Genomic DNA, 17286 nt, shown 5'->3' with positions numbered 1-17286 from the left:
ACTGCAAGGAAAGTCCTGCAGGCTCTGGGATTCATGGCATCTTGCATCCTACTAATCCCATGTGCAGAGCTTCATATGAGGAAACTTCAATGGTACCTAAAAAACTTATGGTCTCAACACAGCCACAGCTTGGAAGCAATTATACCACTCATTCCATGCCTTCAAAAGGAATTTTTGTGGTGGGCTCAAGCTTGCCAAAGAAACACAGGTCTTCCTTTCTGTGTACCTCAAGCAACTCAAATCATCACAACAGACGCCTCAGACTACGCCTGGGGAGCACACATGACAGATCGGTGCATTCAGGGAAAATGGACCCGAAAAGAGAAGCACCTTCACATCAACCAAAAGGAAATGTTAGCCGTGCAAAATGCTATTATGACCTTCAAAGACCTACTGCATCCAGGCCAGCTATTGATAAGGACAGACAACACCACAGTGATGTGGTACATAAACAAACAGGGGGAATTCATTCATACTCCCTGTGCAGGCAAGCCATGACCCTATGGAACACAGCACTGGAATTACAAATTCAACTACAGGCACAATTCCTGCCAGGGAAGGAAAACACACTGGCAGACAACCTAAGCAGAAATATGACAGATCCACACGAATGGAAGCTGCATCCTCAAGTTTTCACAAAGATAACTCAGGCATGGGGACAGCCAGACATAGATCTCTTTGCTACCCACAGAAATTGCCAGTTGAAAAAATTTTGTTCAAGGACCTATCATCCACAGGCTTGGAAAGTGGACGCACTTTCCTTCAACTGGACAGCTTTGACAGTCTATGCCTTCCCGCCTCTTCCTCTGCTGCCCAAAGTTCTATTAAAAACCAGAGCAGAGAGGCCGAAAATTATTCTCATTGCTCCAGACTGGCCAAGACAACACTGGTATCCGCTCCTGAAGAGCCTGACACATTCCCCACCATGGATCCTACCTCTAGTCCCTCTTCTGTTATCCCAGCACAACTACAAAACTCTTCACAGCCATCTCAAAACTGTAAATCTAGCTGCATGGAGAATTCCTTGATTTCCCAACAGATTCTCCTCTCCAAGGAGGTGCAGGATGTCATCTTGGAGGCCAGAAGACCTTCTACTAGAAAAGCCTACTCTGCCAAATGGAAATGATTTTGTGCCTGGAATCAAGAAAAGGGACAGAATCCTTGGGTAATAAATGTACCTCAAATTTTACAGTACCTAGCTGAGATGTTAAACAATGGACTTTCCTTCTCCTCCATCAAGATCCACGCTTCAGCCATTTCTGCACAATACAACACAGTTCCTCCTTTATTCTCTCATCCACTCTTAAGGCAGTTCCTCAGAGGGGCAAAGAATATAAAACCCCCAAGGAAACCACCAGTCCCTGCTTGGGACCTCAACTTCATTTTGGAAAAGCTGACCCTTCCTCCCTTCGATCCAGCTTCTTCAACAGAGCTACAATACTTGTCATGGAAAACAGCCTTTCTTCTGGCTATCACCTCAGCACGCAGGGTTTCGGAGCTACAGGCCATCATGGCTGTGCAAACATTCATCATTTTCCATCAGGACAGAATTTCCTTATGAACCAACCCTGCCTTTATGCCAAAGGTAGTATCCAGTGTAGCTTTGAATCAGACTATCCACTTACCTACCTTTTATCCTAATCCACAAAACAAAGGGGAAAGACTACTACATTCCTTGGACATTCACAGACAACTTCGTTACTATTTGGACAGGACAAAGCCATTCAGGAAATCTGAGCAACTCTTTGTGTCCTATGCTGCAGGTGCTCAAGGAAAGGCTATTTCCAAACAGACAATTTCAAAATGGATAGCCCACTGCATACGCTTTTGTTACTCATTTCATGGAAAAACTGTGCCTGCATGCATCAGATCCCACTCCACCAGAGCCACAGCTACCTCTGCAGCCTTCCTCAGGGGGGTCCCTTCCAAGGACATTTTGGAAGCAGCCACCTGGAGTTCAGTGCACACTTTCTCCAAGCGCTATCACCTCCCACTATTCTCTAAATCTAGAGCGGGTTTTGCCACAGCAGTCTTGTAGGGCATCCTTGCTTCTCCTAGTTCCACTTAGTGCCTGCCACCCCTACTTAGCTTTGGGATGCTTCCCATCTGTAATGACTGCAGCTGTATGCACGATGAACATAGTACAGTTTTGTACCTACCATAAATGTAGATGTTCGAGTGCTCATACAGCTGCAGTCCTGGTTGCCCCCCCCCCCTCCGTCCCCTCTTAGGACAAGCCTTATGACAAACACCTTATCATACAACCTATTTGGGGGTATTCTCTTATGGTGTATTTGCTTGCAACTACTGTTTTTTGATTATTCTGTATTGCATGTTTGCATAACTATATGTTTTGCCTTCCTTCTGGGGGCACCTGACATCTGGGGCAAGAAAAACTGAAGAAAATGGCGTTGGCTGCCTCTTTTATACCCCTGCCGCACTGACGTCAGGGAAGAAGCGACGACAACCGACGCCGGACCTAGACTTTGGAATTCGGCCGACTGAAGACCCGCCTGACGGCAGGATAACCCATCTGTAATGACTGCAGCTGTATGAGCACTCGAACATCTACATTTATGGTAGGTACAAAACTGTACTTTTTGGCTGCTTCTCTCTGGTACACCAGTGTACTTTACTGTGTGGTTGCTTCTCTCTGGTTCGTGGTTGTTTTGTTTTTTCTTGTTGATACTTCTATACCTGTAAACCTTCTGTGTGCTACTGTTACATACAAGAATATTTCTTAAAACATTATAATCACGTACAAGCTGAATAACTACTATAGCAGAGCATGCTGTGCCATGACTTTAAGTATCCTTATTCCCCTGGTGGACTTGATTATAATGGGAAGAAATGTGATTTGCTCATGTAGCAGTGCACATTTGCAAAGGTTTGTGTGTACAAGCACCCAGCTGAGGTGCAGCTGTCTCCGTAGTTTGAGCAGCAGTAAACTCCATGAAATTTTGATCCAGTCTGGCCTGTCTTTTTGTCCACAAGTGTGTATTTTCACTGTGTGTCTGGGGTGCTGACTAGAAACTAATGTAGTCACACTGAATCTAGTGCTGGGGACACTCAGTGCATCAGTCTCAGAGTTTAACACTAGCCTCCAGAAGTTAGCCTTGAAATGGTGCTGCAGTTAGCACTGCTGCCTTACAGTTTCTTGCTTAGGGACATTCTTTGTGAACTTGTATGTCCTTCCAGCGTGCTGTAGTCTTCATTTTCCTTCCATATCCCAAACACGTGCTTGTAATGTAATCTAAATTGCCCAGTGTGTGTGTGTGTGTGTGTGTGTGTGTGTGTGTGTGTGTGTGTGTGTGTGTGTGTGTGTGTGTGTATATGTGTGCACGCGCGCATGCGTGTGTTCATAGGTAAGAACTAGGCTAGCTGCCCATGTGGGCTATTTTAAGCGTAGCCAATTTCCCTTTCAAAGGTGAGAATCAAATCCTGTACCTTGTGACTGTGAGGTAAACACCTTGTGCCTGCAATAGATTTTCATCCCATCCATGACTTGCTCTGTGCCTTATGTCCATTGCTTGCTGTCTCCACCCTACTCTAAATGGGATAAAGCTATTATTGGAAAATGAGTGTTTGAATTGTACCATTACTTTCAACCCTGAAAGACATTCACAGTGCTTTAACCTTTGAGTGATAAGCTGAAATAGCTAAACAAATGGCCTTGTGAAACCAAACAATGATGGGAAAATGCAATCACAATAAGCACTAGTTCAACCATATAGACCCTTCTTTGACACCATGCTCCTTCCTTTTGTTGTACCCTAAGAGATAGTTTGGAGTGCCATGCTTGGCCTTGAAGCTATTACTGCAGGCAGTACATTGTACTGCTGTGATGTCAGTATATTACACTAGCACTCGTTTTGGATTCCTTTTCTTTCCTTTCTTGATTTTACTGGGAGTTTTCTGCCTTTTTTTGGCTTCCTGTTGTAAGTGAAATTATGTAACTGATGTTTTCAGTTACAATTATCAGGTAATAGTTAATTTCTACAAATTGTTTAGTTTACATATTCTACTATATACTGTGTGTATAAAGCTCATATAGCACAATTCCTTATGTATATGATTTCTTGTAGAAATATGGTGTTGCTGAAGGAAATCCACTTAGTCAATTGCGGGCAATGGCCAAAGCTGCAGGAACACAATGTCCATCTTTCACACCTCCTGGGGGAGAGACACTGGAACAGGTAAACTTGATCCTTTTTCAAGTAAACTTTCCAGGGAATGATGTTTCCATTTTGCAGTAAATACAACCTGATTATATCATTACGTTTTTTACCTTTATCTGATCATTATTTAATTTTACTTTGAAAAATCAGTATTTTTTGTGGTATATTACATGCGACAGGCTTAATTGTCTCCATATGCCAATCTAATGTGCCTTTCATGTGCATTTAACCTGCTTGCCTCCCCTCCTTCCCTACCTTCTCCATCACCCTTTGTTCACCTTTATCACATTCCCCTGATCTGATTATCTCCATGGAATCCCTGTCCACCACCCATGATGGTTCCACTGCCCTCTCCATTTTATACTTTTTGGAGGCCATGAAGTAGTTAGTCGTTACAGACTGCTTCCCATGTGCTGCCATCACCTCTTTACTTTTTGCTCTGGATAATCTCTTCATATCTCACTAACTTGATATATTCAGTTCATATCTTGACCACTAACAAGTCTTCACTTTGTCAAAAGATTCTGTGTTCTGCAAGTTGTCTAATTCACATCTTTGTCCACAGGTCATCTCATCCATGTCTACTAGGTCTAGCAGCCCCCTTTTTAATAAGGCACTGGAAAAATCTTTCCAAGATGAAGGTAGTTCCAAAACCAGAATACCTGGCCTGCCGCACTGGTGCCTCTAACAGAGTGACAAGTGTTCTCTGCTTTTACAAGTCTGTTCATTCAGAGATCAGATGGCACTGGTCTTGTGATCCTCCTACTTGTATGGAGTCCCCATACCCCTGTCCATGTTTGCAGAGGATTGGAAATCCCAGATTTTGACTGCTTTATTCCTGGGATTTATGCAGTTTGGTTCTAAGCTCAAAACACGGTGAAGTGTTTGTAGGAGCAGGATGAGACTGTGTCTCTAGTCAATGTACCCCAAATCAACAAGTGACATTCACCAGAACTGGGAGAGAAGTATGGGCTTCTCTCTTAAGTACCTGAACATACTTTATATTAGTAACAGGTCAGAGTAAAACTTCATCAGCAAAATAGCTTTCATCTGTTGAAAGCCTTCAGAAAACTTCCATTCCATTTTTTCATAGTGATCCTTAATTACATATTAAACTTTCATTTGTTGCCTTCTTGGGGAGATTTGTCACACATGAAGGTCATCAAATCAGGAGGAAATGTAGAATGTTAGTGAAAACAGACCATTTAGTCATCTTTTTCTTTTGGAAAAGTCACTGTAACAGTAAATCTTAACATTTATGGTTATCCACTTCCTGATTTCCCATGATCCAGCTAGATTATGGATCAGTCCACACTAAATGCAGACTTCATTACCTCTGTTCTGAAGAAGTCCTTAATGGTGAAAGTGCTTAAGTGAGGAGCGCTGTTTGCCACTATTTGGTGCCTTTTTCTTTTAAAGAGGCTATATACGATTCTTGATGGTAAACAGCAATGATGGACCATATCTCTGTAAATATTTAAAATGTTACAAAACAATTCTGAGAATATGTCATGACCTTGCCTATGAAATGTGCTTGGCTGATTATTGCTGCAGTAAATGGCCATGATTAACTTAATCATGTAATGTACTTTACTGCATATCAGTGTAAATTTCAGGGAGGAGGTGGGGAGCAGAAGTTCGTATTCAACAGTAATGCATAAGCAACATTTAAACTTCTGATGTAGTGCATGGAGCTTTATAATTACACTCCCAAAGAAGGGGGGTGGCGAGTTTGTTAAGCACCTTTCTGATGACAAGTATTGTATTTGTTAAGAAGCAGAGGGTAAAATAGCTTTGGGCTGTCACAAATGAGCAAAGTGCCTAACAGCTTTTAAAGCAATTCATTTTTCTTTTGTGCTCACCGTCTTAACAGCAGCAAAATGTTTTACAGGCTTTATATGCCAGTAAAAAGCTTTGCATGCCTACTTTTTTTTTTTTTCTGTAAAGAATAAAATTATGGTTGGGTCTCACTGTTCATAAACCTTTTGTGTTCTTAACATGGATGACAAGATTATATCTTGAGCTTCACTGCCAGAAGCCAAAATGAGTGCTGGACTAATCCACATAAGCTGGTTGCAATCCAATAACTGATCATAATCCTCTATGTACTGGCAAGTCAGTAAAGAAGCATTCAAGGGCATTAAAGTACTCAATGTGTGTTGACCAGAAATAGTATACAGTAATACCAGTGGAAACGGTCTGTAATGAAAAATGCCAGCCAATGGTCCATTCACATAATTCGTGGACCATACATACTTAATAATAGCTTTGTGTTTTTTTTCCCTCTCAAATATTATTTATTTTCTGTATTTGATCTTAGTTTATCCCCACTAAATGACTTTGTGCACATTTATTTCTCTAAAATATTATCTGTATTTGATCACAGCATCATCCCATTAAATGACACCGTACACATTTATCTTAAGGACAATCTATATTTTATATTAATATTGTATAATAAATTTACTGTCTATGCTTGGAGCTTTTCTCCCCAGACCTCTACTGAAAATGGACATGTATCCAGTTTGACTAGCCCGGTCAACAAATGTAAAATAAATAAAAATAATCAATACTTGCAGATACACTATCAATCATATGCTGACACACAGACACTGACACACTGTACAGTACACAGATGTACATGCATACCTACACGTGCAAACACATTGTCAGTGATGCATAAACACTGACACTGTCATTCATGCACAAACCCTTAACAGTCACACTCCCTTAACAGGGACACAGGCACGCACACCCCAGTCCTCATGGCATAGTAGTGCTGTTTTGATTTTCAGACCTCTATAGTCATAGCAGGCAGACACTTTTGGTTGTGGCAGTGCTGTTGTCTGTTGTGCTGTTATATCCCATGTTATTTTCCACTTCCTACTGGTTATTCCAGGGAGTGGTAATGCTGTTGCTCAGCTGTGTTATCATTCCATGATGGATGGGCATTCTGTGTTATGGTAGCAGCTTGTTGTCTGCCATTGCACTCTTCTAGCTTCCTTTCCCTACTCCCTAGTATAGAGTCCGCCATTCACTTATTTGCAAATTGCAGACTCTGTGCTGCGGGTTTCCATTTTGAGGTACACAGGTTTCCTCCACCATGGTATCCTGAGGAGTTTTGAGGACCTCTATGAATTGCACAAGCATGACACACACTTTGTTTTGTACCATCCCTGTGCACTTGCTTACAAAGATTATGAGTGCCCTAAATTCCCAACCATAATGCAAAAATTCCCAAAACAGCAGTCCCGTAACACTTAATCAAAAACACAGTCCTCTGTCCGCATTCACGCCCACACATCAATATGGATCATTAGTAATACTTTATTTCTAGTACTGTGAATACTTGAGATACAGTGCTAGAAGAAGGATGATGCAGTCCAAACAGGACTCAAAAATGATACAGTACTGTACCACAGCTCATGTGACAAGAGGCTAAAATGCCTCTATACTCTTAAGAGAGATGACAACGGAGAAGAGACATGTTAGAGGTATATGGGGTCACTACAGTACAAGATAAAACCACACACAAAAGAATTATATGATGTGAATGCAGAGTTATAAACTTGGGATAATGTGAAAATATATTTTTTATTGACAGGGTGGTGAATGCATGAAGCAGCCTGTTGATATGAGAAGGCAGAGACATAAAGATTCCATATGCATTAAGTACACTGATACCACCCCATCCCATATTTGGGGAATTAAGATATAATATTGTCATATCCTGGGTATTATTGGCTAGACTTGTAAAGCTGTTGTGCCATTAGCCAAGTAATCGCCTATGAATCTATAAACTACACACAAGGGAAGTTTATAAAGTCAATGAATAAGGCAGTAAGTCAGCTATAGTCCACTGTGTAAAGGTATAAGTGTGTTATTAAAAATGTAGAGGCAAAATGACTCTCACCAGCCTTATGTACCAGTAATTAGTGTAGAACTCATGGCATATGAAATCATTTCACAAATGATATGCAACAAGTTTATGCATATCATAAGAGAATTGCTGACCAGTAACACTGTTGATATCAAAAGTCACCTCAGTGGTTTAGAGGGATAAACACTAACTATACCTCAGACCATCTGATTTCAGTTAGCTGCTGGGACATCTGGCAGTCCTGATAGGGAGGATGAGTATACATATCCTGGGGGAGGGACTGTGGTGGACAGCTGTGTCTCTCTCCGCTAGAGTTCTGGTAGAGGCCAGAATTCAAAGAGTTAATGTCAGGCTGAGTGGGAAGGAGGATAGAGCAATCATGGCCTCCACTATGGATCCAGGAGTCAAGCACTGGCTTTATCTACTGCAACTGCCAACCCAGCCTAACAGAGCTGTCATCATCATATAGATATAGAGTTTGAGGGCAAGGTAAAGACACCGGTTCCAATCAGGATGGCTGCACTATTCCTTATATCTTGTCCTTCATCTTCAGGGATGAGAAAACTACAAACTACTAAGTTGATCCCACACCATGGGAGAATGAATGGGCCAAATGACCATACTGGGAGGAGGGAAGCCTGTTGGCCAGAAAGGGTACTGGGCCCCGAAAAATGCTAATATCAAACCAGCAACTAAATTCAAATCCACCATTTAACTCATTATACAAGCATGATTTAAGAGGTATACCCGTTAAAATATAATAGAGATGGGGCTAGCATAGAATTGAAGTGTGTATTATACATTAATAGTTTATTTATATTGAAAAATGTGCATACTGACTGGCAGAGCATTCAATGTAGGAGGAAAAAACGATGTTACTTGCTTTGGAAATCACTAAATTAGTAGTACCAACAGTACAAAAGGGAAGCATTAGTCGTGCAGAGAGACTCAGAAGAATTCTTCTGTGTCTCCTCTTTTGCACTTCACTGATCCCTTTTACAAGCATAGGGACGCACATGCCACATGCTCGTACAATAAATCTGTAGCCAACTCAAAGTGGAAATAACCATCATACGATGACATTTATTAAGAAAAGGTAAGTAATTTCTTTCTTAAATGTTATTTTATAATATAAAAAGAATCTGAAGCGACAGCTAGTGGGTAATACTTCAGTCACAGGCATGGCTTTTTTTTTTTATACCTTTGGCTTTCACTTTTTGATCAAACACCAACATTACCTTTAACAATATTATCTTACACCTAGTCATGAATTATTGCCTTGCTTTTTAGGTTTTGTGTGCTTGTGTAGGAAGGTAGGAACTGCTGTGGGGGTAATGGTACAACGTCTTTACCTTGATGTATTGCATATTTTCGCAGATTATGAATTGCATATTTTAATTTTAATGAACCACTGCTCTATGCACATATAACAGAAACATTGCCTAATGGAACACTTTCATAAAAATGAATGCACCAGGTTAGTTCTGTTTGAGCAGGAAGCAGCACTTGCCACAACACTGACAATAGCTGTTTTTCCCTTTTTCAAAGGTAAAAGTATTTTTTTAAGACAAAGGAGAGTACTTTCCTATCCTGAGGTTTTCAGATTTCTTTTTTTTCTTTTTTTTTTTTGTATTTATTTTTGCTTTGTTTTGATATCTGATATTCTAATCCTGAGAAATCTCTGCACTGCAAACCAGTGAACAGGGAGGATACTTGTAGCAGAGTGTACTTAATCAGGAAACTGTATATTTCCATGCTTCTGTTTCCCATGAATCATCATCTGCCAGCAGAGATCAGAGTAGAGTAGTGAGGTGAGGTCAAATGGAATACTGAGTGCAGAGAAAGAAGACCACCCCCATGTGTGTGTTTTTGAATTGCACCCCAAACTTTTATTTTACTTTTTTTTTTTTTTAAAAATTGGAATCCAATTTTTTTTTCTGTTTACTAATAAATACAATATCTGTCTACTCTACTAGTTCCAGATTCCAGTTGCAAAAAAAAGAAAGAATATTAATTATATACATCGCTATAGACATACACTCGTGTAAACACAGTGCTAGCAATAAACATCTTGAAATATGGTCATATATGTCTAAATTCTAAAAAAATCTTAAAAAAAAATTCTATTCCTTTCTAATGTAATCTGTGTGTCTGTTCCATGCATCAGCTAACCATGAGAACCAATCTCATCTTATTCATTCCTATAGATTCTCTTCTCTAGGTTTGATGATTACTACTTTACTACTTTTGAAAATTCAAACTTTCTCTTATATGTGAAATTGTCTTTGAATAAATATATACTTGAATATCTGTATGAGACACTGTACATGTTCCACTTAAATATCTGTATGAGACACTTTGCATTTTATAATAACTTAAACTTTTTATTTCATCTTATCTCTTGGTATCCAGCTGCTTCTTTCCTGTTTTCTTTCATTCTTGTTTTTCTTGTTTTCACTGTTTCATTTTGCTATTTTATTTTGGTATTCAATGTAACCAACAAACAATGATTTCATGATTTCTGATTTAGACAAGGTGTTTTATTATTATTATTTTTTTTATGTCAAGGGCTTCATATGCGAATGCATAACAGTTGCCTGAGCCTTTTTTTACTAAACACTTTGTACCTGTGTAAATAGTATAACATGCTGCTACTCTTAAACCCAGTACCCTTCCTGCTGGGTGATTATTATTTCATTTAATTTTTACAGCACTTCTCTCTCAGTCCCCTTTCAGAGACTTTAACGTAATAATTCTGTTTGTCTCCATCTTTTCATTTGGTGACCACGGTCCCTGCGAACGGGTTCTCTCTCAGTCCCCTATCCGAGACCTTAACGTAATAATTCTGTTTGTCTCCATCTTTTCATTTAGTGACCACAGTCCTTGTAAACGGGTTCTCTCTCAGTCCCCCACTTGCTGAATCCTTGGCCATTGGCCGTGTCTGCAGTGAATAAACCAGCCACAAGGACTCAAGGGCTTTAAAAAGAAAATAAGTTACTGTAGGTGTCTAGCTACGTTTTCCTCTTAGCCTGCTAATGTAGAAAGTACCTGGTCTAAAGCAGAAATAACTGGCTCTACCCATGGCTAGGGGCAGCAGCTGCTCCTCACCCCCATCAGCTGTAAATAAATTCCCCAGTTAAAGTTCTTCTTTTTAGCTATCAGTAAACCAAGATAAAGCTCTAGGTGAAAAAAGGTAACCCAGTAGATGCACTGGAATTGCCCACTTGTAAAATAGAGGCAAAAAGGTACTTAAACTGCCACTTTTTGTCTGCTTCAAACTAGGTATCTACCCAGAAAGGACACAGTTGAAATCAGGTCTGTAGATTGTTTTTCCCTACTAGATTCTAATAACTCCCAACAATTTGGCTATTTAGACACTTGCCCTGCAATCTTTAGCCTGGAGTAGTTCTAGCCCGCTCTGTTCACTACGCTCACTTCGCTCCCCCTCCCTGCCCCCTATTCCCACCCACCCCCAGTACCTCTACATTTATTCTTAGTCTTAACCCTACCCCTAATTACCACCAATGAGGCTACACCACTAGTCACACCTCCCCCTACATCCAACACAGTCGCACTACTACCTAATATAATAACAGTCCTAACCTGCATAGTTCTAGCTCACATTACTTCCTACCAAGGCTCCACAGTCACATGCCCCAACAGCTTCCACTGTGCTCTCTCAACACCCTCCCTCAAACATTTACATTTTAAGTACACAATCCCTGCCACCAAAAAACATCCTCCCAATACACACACTCCATTACCAAACACCTAACACACTCAAAAATAAATTATCCCTAAGATACCTTAAGCAATTTACTGTGTATATAAAACATATCCTAAACACCCTCTATAAAGTAGCCCTTGCTGGAGACATCCATCCAAACCCTGGTCCTCCCAAATCCAACCCAACCACAAACACTAGTCCAAGCAACCCCCCCACAACTCAACTCCTAGCCAACAAAAAACAACAGACTACTTATAATGTCCCTAAACATCAGAAGCATATGCAATAAAAGCCAAGAACTACATGCCAGTATAAGCACATATTCCCCAGATATTCTTTTCCTAACTGAAACCTGGCTCAAACCTCACATCAAAAGTGAGGAAATACTTCCACCTGAATACAACATCCTCCGCATAGACAGAGTGTCCAAAAAAGGAGGTGGTGTAGTATTTATATTTAAACACCATCTCAGTATTCAACTCCAGAACACATCTGCCCCTCACCACAACAATGAAGAAATCATTTATGCCAATCTCAAACTAAACCCAAACAAAACAATCAGTATCATAGGATGCTATTTCCCCCCAGGGCAAAGTATTACACCCCTAGAAAATCTCTTTAGCTGGGCTACTCTATCTCTACCCCAGGAAACCATCATTCTTGGCGACTTTAACATCAACTGGCTATCCTGTAGTAACAATCTCCCAACCATTCACCTTAATCTCCATGGGTTCACTCAACTCATCCAATCCCCTACTGACTCAACAAAAACCCTAACAATCTTACCTTACTTGACTGGATCCTAGTCAACAAAGCCCCTCACTCTTACCTAGCAGGCTACTTACCTGACAGTCTTAGTGACCATTCCCCCACTTTCCTAATTCGGCACAGCACAAACAGTCTCAAGCCCATTATCCACAGGCAAATACGGAACAAGTCCAACTTCAACCCCAACTCCTTCATCTCCCCCCTGCAAAAAATTAACTGGTCACCACTAAAATACCTCCGCCTAGATGAGGCTGTCCATTTCTTCAACAGTACCTTCCTCTCCATCCTAAACACCCATTCTCCTTTAAGAAATGCCAAAGTCAGATAGAGGCATGCCCCATGGTTACAAAAGACCACCAGAACCCTAACGAAATCCAGAGATAAGGCCTGAGAGCACTGGCGAATAACAAAAGATAATTCAGATAGGCAATCATTCCTTGAACTGCGCAGTAAAGCCAAAAAGCAAATAAAATTAGACAAATCCCTCTACTATAAATCCACCGTAAACTCTACCAACCACAACCCTAGGCAATTCTGGTCCACTATTAACAATATTCTCCACCCAGGGAAGGTTTATACCCCCCAGCCGTCCATTCCTCACTCCTCCAGCAGTATTGCTGAATCCTTCAACAAACACTTCACTGAAACTATAACATCTCTAAACAAACAACACTTCCCTACAACAGCCCCCCAACTCCTAACCCTAAACCCCCACTCCTCTTTTCTTCTTCACCTCAGTACCTACCTCCAACATAAAAAGACTATTGTCAAAACTTAAACCCACCAAACTCACAGCTGACAACCTCCCACTCTGAATACTTGAAAATTGCAGCTGATACACTAGCCTACCCAATTTCAATTCTAATCAACTGTTCCATAACAGAAGGCTATGTTCCCTCTATATGGAAAATATCCCACATCATTCCCCTCCATAAAGCCACCCCCTCCACCGACCTCTCCAATTACCGCCCCATTGCTATCCTCTTCCTTCTCTCCAAGATACTTGAAAAATGTATCAGCACCCAGGTCTCCAACTACCTCCTAGCTAATAATCTCCTTTCCAAACCCCGACATGGTTTCAGGCCATATCACAGCACTACCTCTGCTCTGCTCTCCTTCACCAATACTATACTTCATCACAGAAACAATGGCCACTTCTCTACTGCGTATTTCTAGATCTCTCAAAGGCCTTTGACATGGTATCTCATGATCTACTACTCTCTACTCTTCCCAACCTCTCCTTCTCACAATCAGCCTGCAACTGGTTCCATAGCTGTCTATACGGATGCCAGCAGTCAGTAGTCTGGGACGATAATCTATCACCTCGCCTCCCAGTTACTCTCTGAGTTCTCCAAGGGTCTATCATTGGCCCTCTGCTATTCTCACTTTTCACTAACAACCTACATACTGCCACCACACAACCATCTCTTATACAGTACGCAGATGACTACTCTCATCTGCTCTGCCCCCACTCTACCAGAACTACAACAAATCACACTGGAATCATTCTTTTCTGTAGAAAGCTGGCTATCCAATGCTGAGCTCCTACTCAACCCAAGTAAGACAAAACTTCTCCTGTTCCAACCTTCCAAAGCCACCCAAAACGCCCCCACTTCAACATTCTCGCTAAAGACAATGCCATCATCTCTCCATCAGAACACACAAAATTACTCGGTGTGGAAATAGACAACAAACGTAGATTTGGCACCCATAATCTCTGACAGTAAAAATAGTTCACAAGAAACTTGGTGCATTATATCGAAGCTGCCAATTCCTAACCAAGATGGCTAGAATCTCCATAGCCAATTCCCAGCTAATCTCCATCCTACTCTTATGCATCCCTCATTCTTACCAACCTTAGACAGACAGACCTACACAAGATGGATGCTTGTTACAACAAAATTGCTAAATTTGCCACTGGAACCTCCTACCATAGCCATCATTGTATCTCCCTTAAAGAACTAAACTGGCTAGAACTCCCACAACTCCTTCACTTTAATCAACTCACTCTCGCTCATAAACTTATTAACCACCCTCATAACATCCCTTCCCTTCAAACCCTATCACTCCACTAATCCCCTAAGATCAAGCTACAAAAATCAACTCACTGTTATCAAACCCAAAATCTCAGCAGGAGAGGCCATATTTTCATGTACCATATCTAAACTTTGGAACAATCTTCCGCCCTCTATAACTACTTTATCTTCCAGCAGCCTTTTCAAGACTGCGCTCAAATTCCACTTAAATTTGCACTGGCTTTTTTCTTGTTCTAATCCATACTAACACCCCCCTCACCTAGACTCTTAACCCAACTATACTACCGCCACTACTAACCACAGTCAGAATTAGCTAGTTGTCTTTACATACTTTAAAGTCTTGTCTGACAACTTTGTTACTAATATTATAAATGACAAGAAACCATCTTAACTTGCAACATTTACTGTATATACTGTTGATAATCAGTATATTGTTATTGTATTAAAGCCAACTACCTGTAATGTTGTGTACTATTGCTACAACTTTATATCTCTATTTATCATGTTCATGATGTGGAGCTTTTCTCCCCGGACATCCGCTGAAAAAGGACCTGCATCCAGTCAGAATTTCCCGGTAAACAAATGTAAATAAATATTATTTTCCTATGCCCAAATGTCAGTTTAGTCAAGTTCTTTTGTAGACATGCCCTATCTGTAACTCATGTAATCAATTTACCTAATTTAAAGTCATCTGCATACAGACTGTAGAACGGGTCCGAAAGATACAATCTAAACAAGTAAAGGCCTAGGACAGAGCCCTGTGGGACACCCTGACTGTACCAAGAATTTCACTTATTCATTTGCTGTATGATACTTGCTGTGTCCTATTTGTAAGCCATGCAGCATTACATCTTGTCAAGATTATATCAATGCCTAGTTGTTCTAATTTATTGATCAGTATTTTTTGTATGAACATGTCAAATGCTGAAGTTAAATCTATAAAATTACACCTCAGCACAATTTTTCGTTCATAGCTGTATTGTTATAGAACATTATGTTACAGGTGGTAATAGATATATTTCCAACATATGCATACTGATATATGGCTTCAAGTCCCACCCTTTCCAATTCTGATACTAGCTTATCCAATATTACCTTCTTCATTGTTTTTACACAACATGAAAGTAGACTTAAAGGTCTGTACGACTCTGGATTTGTCCTACTCCCCTTTTCCCTTAAAAACAGGTTTAATAAGTGCATGTCTCCAATCTTAAGGGATCTCCACATATTTTTATGATCTAGTAGTAAATGTAATGGGACTGTAAGTTCTTTCTGAAGTGTTCTCGGGTCATTAGTACTAATTCTGTCTCCTCCCTGTACTTTGTTTAGATCCAGTTTGCACAGATCTTTTTCAATATAATATCATTTGATTTCAGTATCCGAGGTTACCTGGATGTCACTAGGACAACTTGTCACCCCCTTTGTGGAAATAAACTGTTTTGCATAAGATTTTGTAAATACATCTATAATCTGTTGAATCTGTGAATACATTTTGTAATCTACACATAGTTTAATCAGTTTGTATGTCTTTATTCCTTCCACATCTTGTGTACCTATAAAATAGTTTCCTATTATGCTCAATATTTTTATATCAATTTTCTTCAAATTTTTCTTGATCTTGTTTCACACTATGCTTAATTTGTTTGTTCAGCTTGTTTATTTCAGTTTTCAAAGTTGTAGCTCGACCTCTTTTCCATTTCTTATTTTTTTTGTCTCTCACCTTAATGAAGTATCTTTTTCTTAAGTATATCTTCCTGATGTTGAATGCCTAGATCCTGATGCTAACCATTTTTTTACAATTTCTCTTTCACAACTTTCCATATTCCTTCTGCAGTTTTTCCACTGAACGCATCACTCCAGTTAGTTTAACATAATGACATTTGCTTTCATTTAGTCTGTTAATTCATTTTCTGTGCATTGGTTTAGATTTCAGTTTGGTAGAATTATTAGCAACAAACTAACCATGATGTTCTTCATGTTTCACTGTTGCAGTCATCACATTTGGGTTATCTGCTTGCAGGTAGCACTCAGTCTGTCTGATTATCAAAGTCTTGGGTCCTGCGTCGGTTGCTGTCTCATCTTCCATTATGTCAGGTAGTCAGGAGTATAAAGCATGCAGCCGATGCCATTACATGAGTCTTTCTTGCCGTGCAGTGCCCGAAGCAGAAGCAGTTTGCAAGTGCCGGTCGACCAACTCCTGAAATTTTTGTTTTCGAGTTTCAGATCCGAAGTCTTCAGCTAAGCTAAGTACCCCGTTGGGGAACCTTTTTCTTGCTGTAAACTGATGTCAGTAAAAGTTGACAATTGCATTCCGTGTGGAAAGCAAATACCTCATAAAGATTTTCATTTGTACTACATTCCTTGCCTGGGCCCAGACCACGACGTACCTTGCTGTCGGTTTTGTGCCTTATTCAAACCTCATACTATTTGTCGTTGGTTCATTTTCACATCTAAATATTTTGGTACTCAGTTCAATTATCCAGAAATGTCTTCGGTAAGCCACCCAACTACCGACATTCCGAAAAAACGCAAAGATAAAGACAGACCGCATAGGTCCAAAGCTGCCCATGATACTTCTCCTAAGCTAGTCACCAGTTCGCCGGTACTCAATGAGGTGCTTTCACAGCCCCTGATACCCACTGCTTCAGATTCGCAGGCCTCTACTGAGACTCATTCGGGGTCCGGTATGCCGCAAGA

The 17286-nt window shown here is 40.4% G+C and overlaps 1 protein-coding gene across 2 annotated transcripts in view; it reads left to right on the top strand.

Moving 5' to 3' along the window:
• The window catches only part of TIGAR (TP53 induced glycolysis regulatory phosphatase), a 558949-nt gene that overhangs the window by 412719 nt on the left and 128944 nt on the right, over positions 1-17286 (top strand). For both annotated transcript variants that reach the window (XM_044087567.1, XM_044087568.1), the window contains one exon: positions 4086-4196. In XM_044087567.1, the coding sequence (XP_043943502.1) occupies positions 4086-4196 (111 nt within the window). The remainder of the gene's footprint in view (positions 1-4085; positions 4197-17286) is intronic.

The sequence above is a fragment of the Protopterus annectens genome, chromosome 11.part0 (genome assembly GCF_019279795.1).
Source record: "Protopterus annectens isolate FY-2018-M chromosome 11.part0, PAN1.0, whole genome shotgun sequence".
Lineage (NCBI taxonomy): Eukaryota > Metazoa > Chordata > Ceratodontiformes > Protopteridae > Protopterus > Protopterus annectens.
Note: the sequence above shows the minus strand (reverse complement) of the source record. Positions and strands in the feature narration are given on the sequence as shown.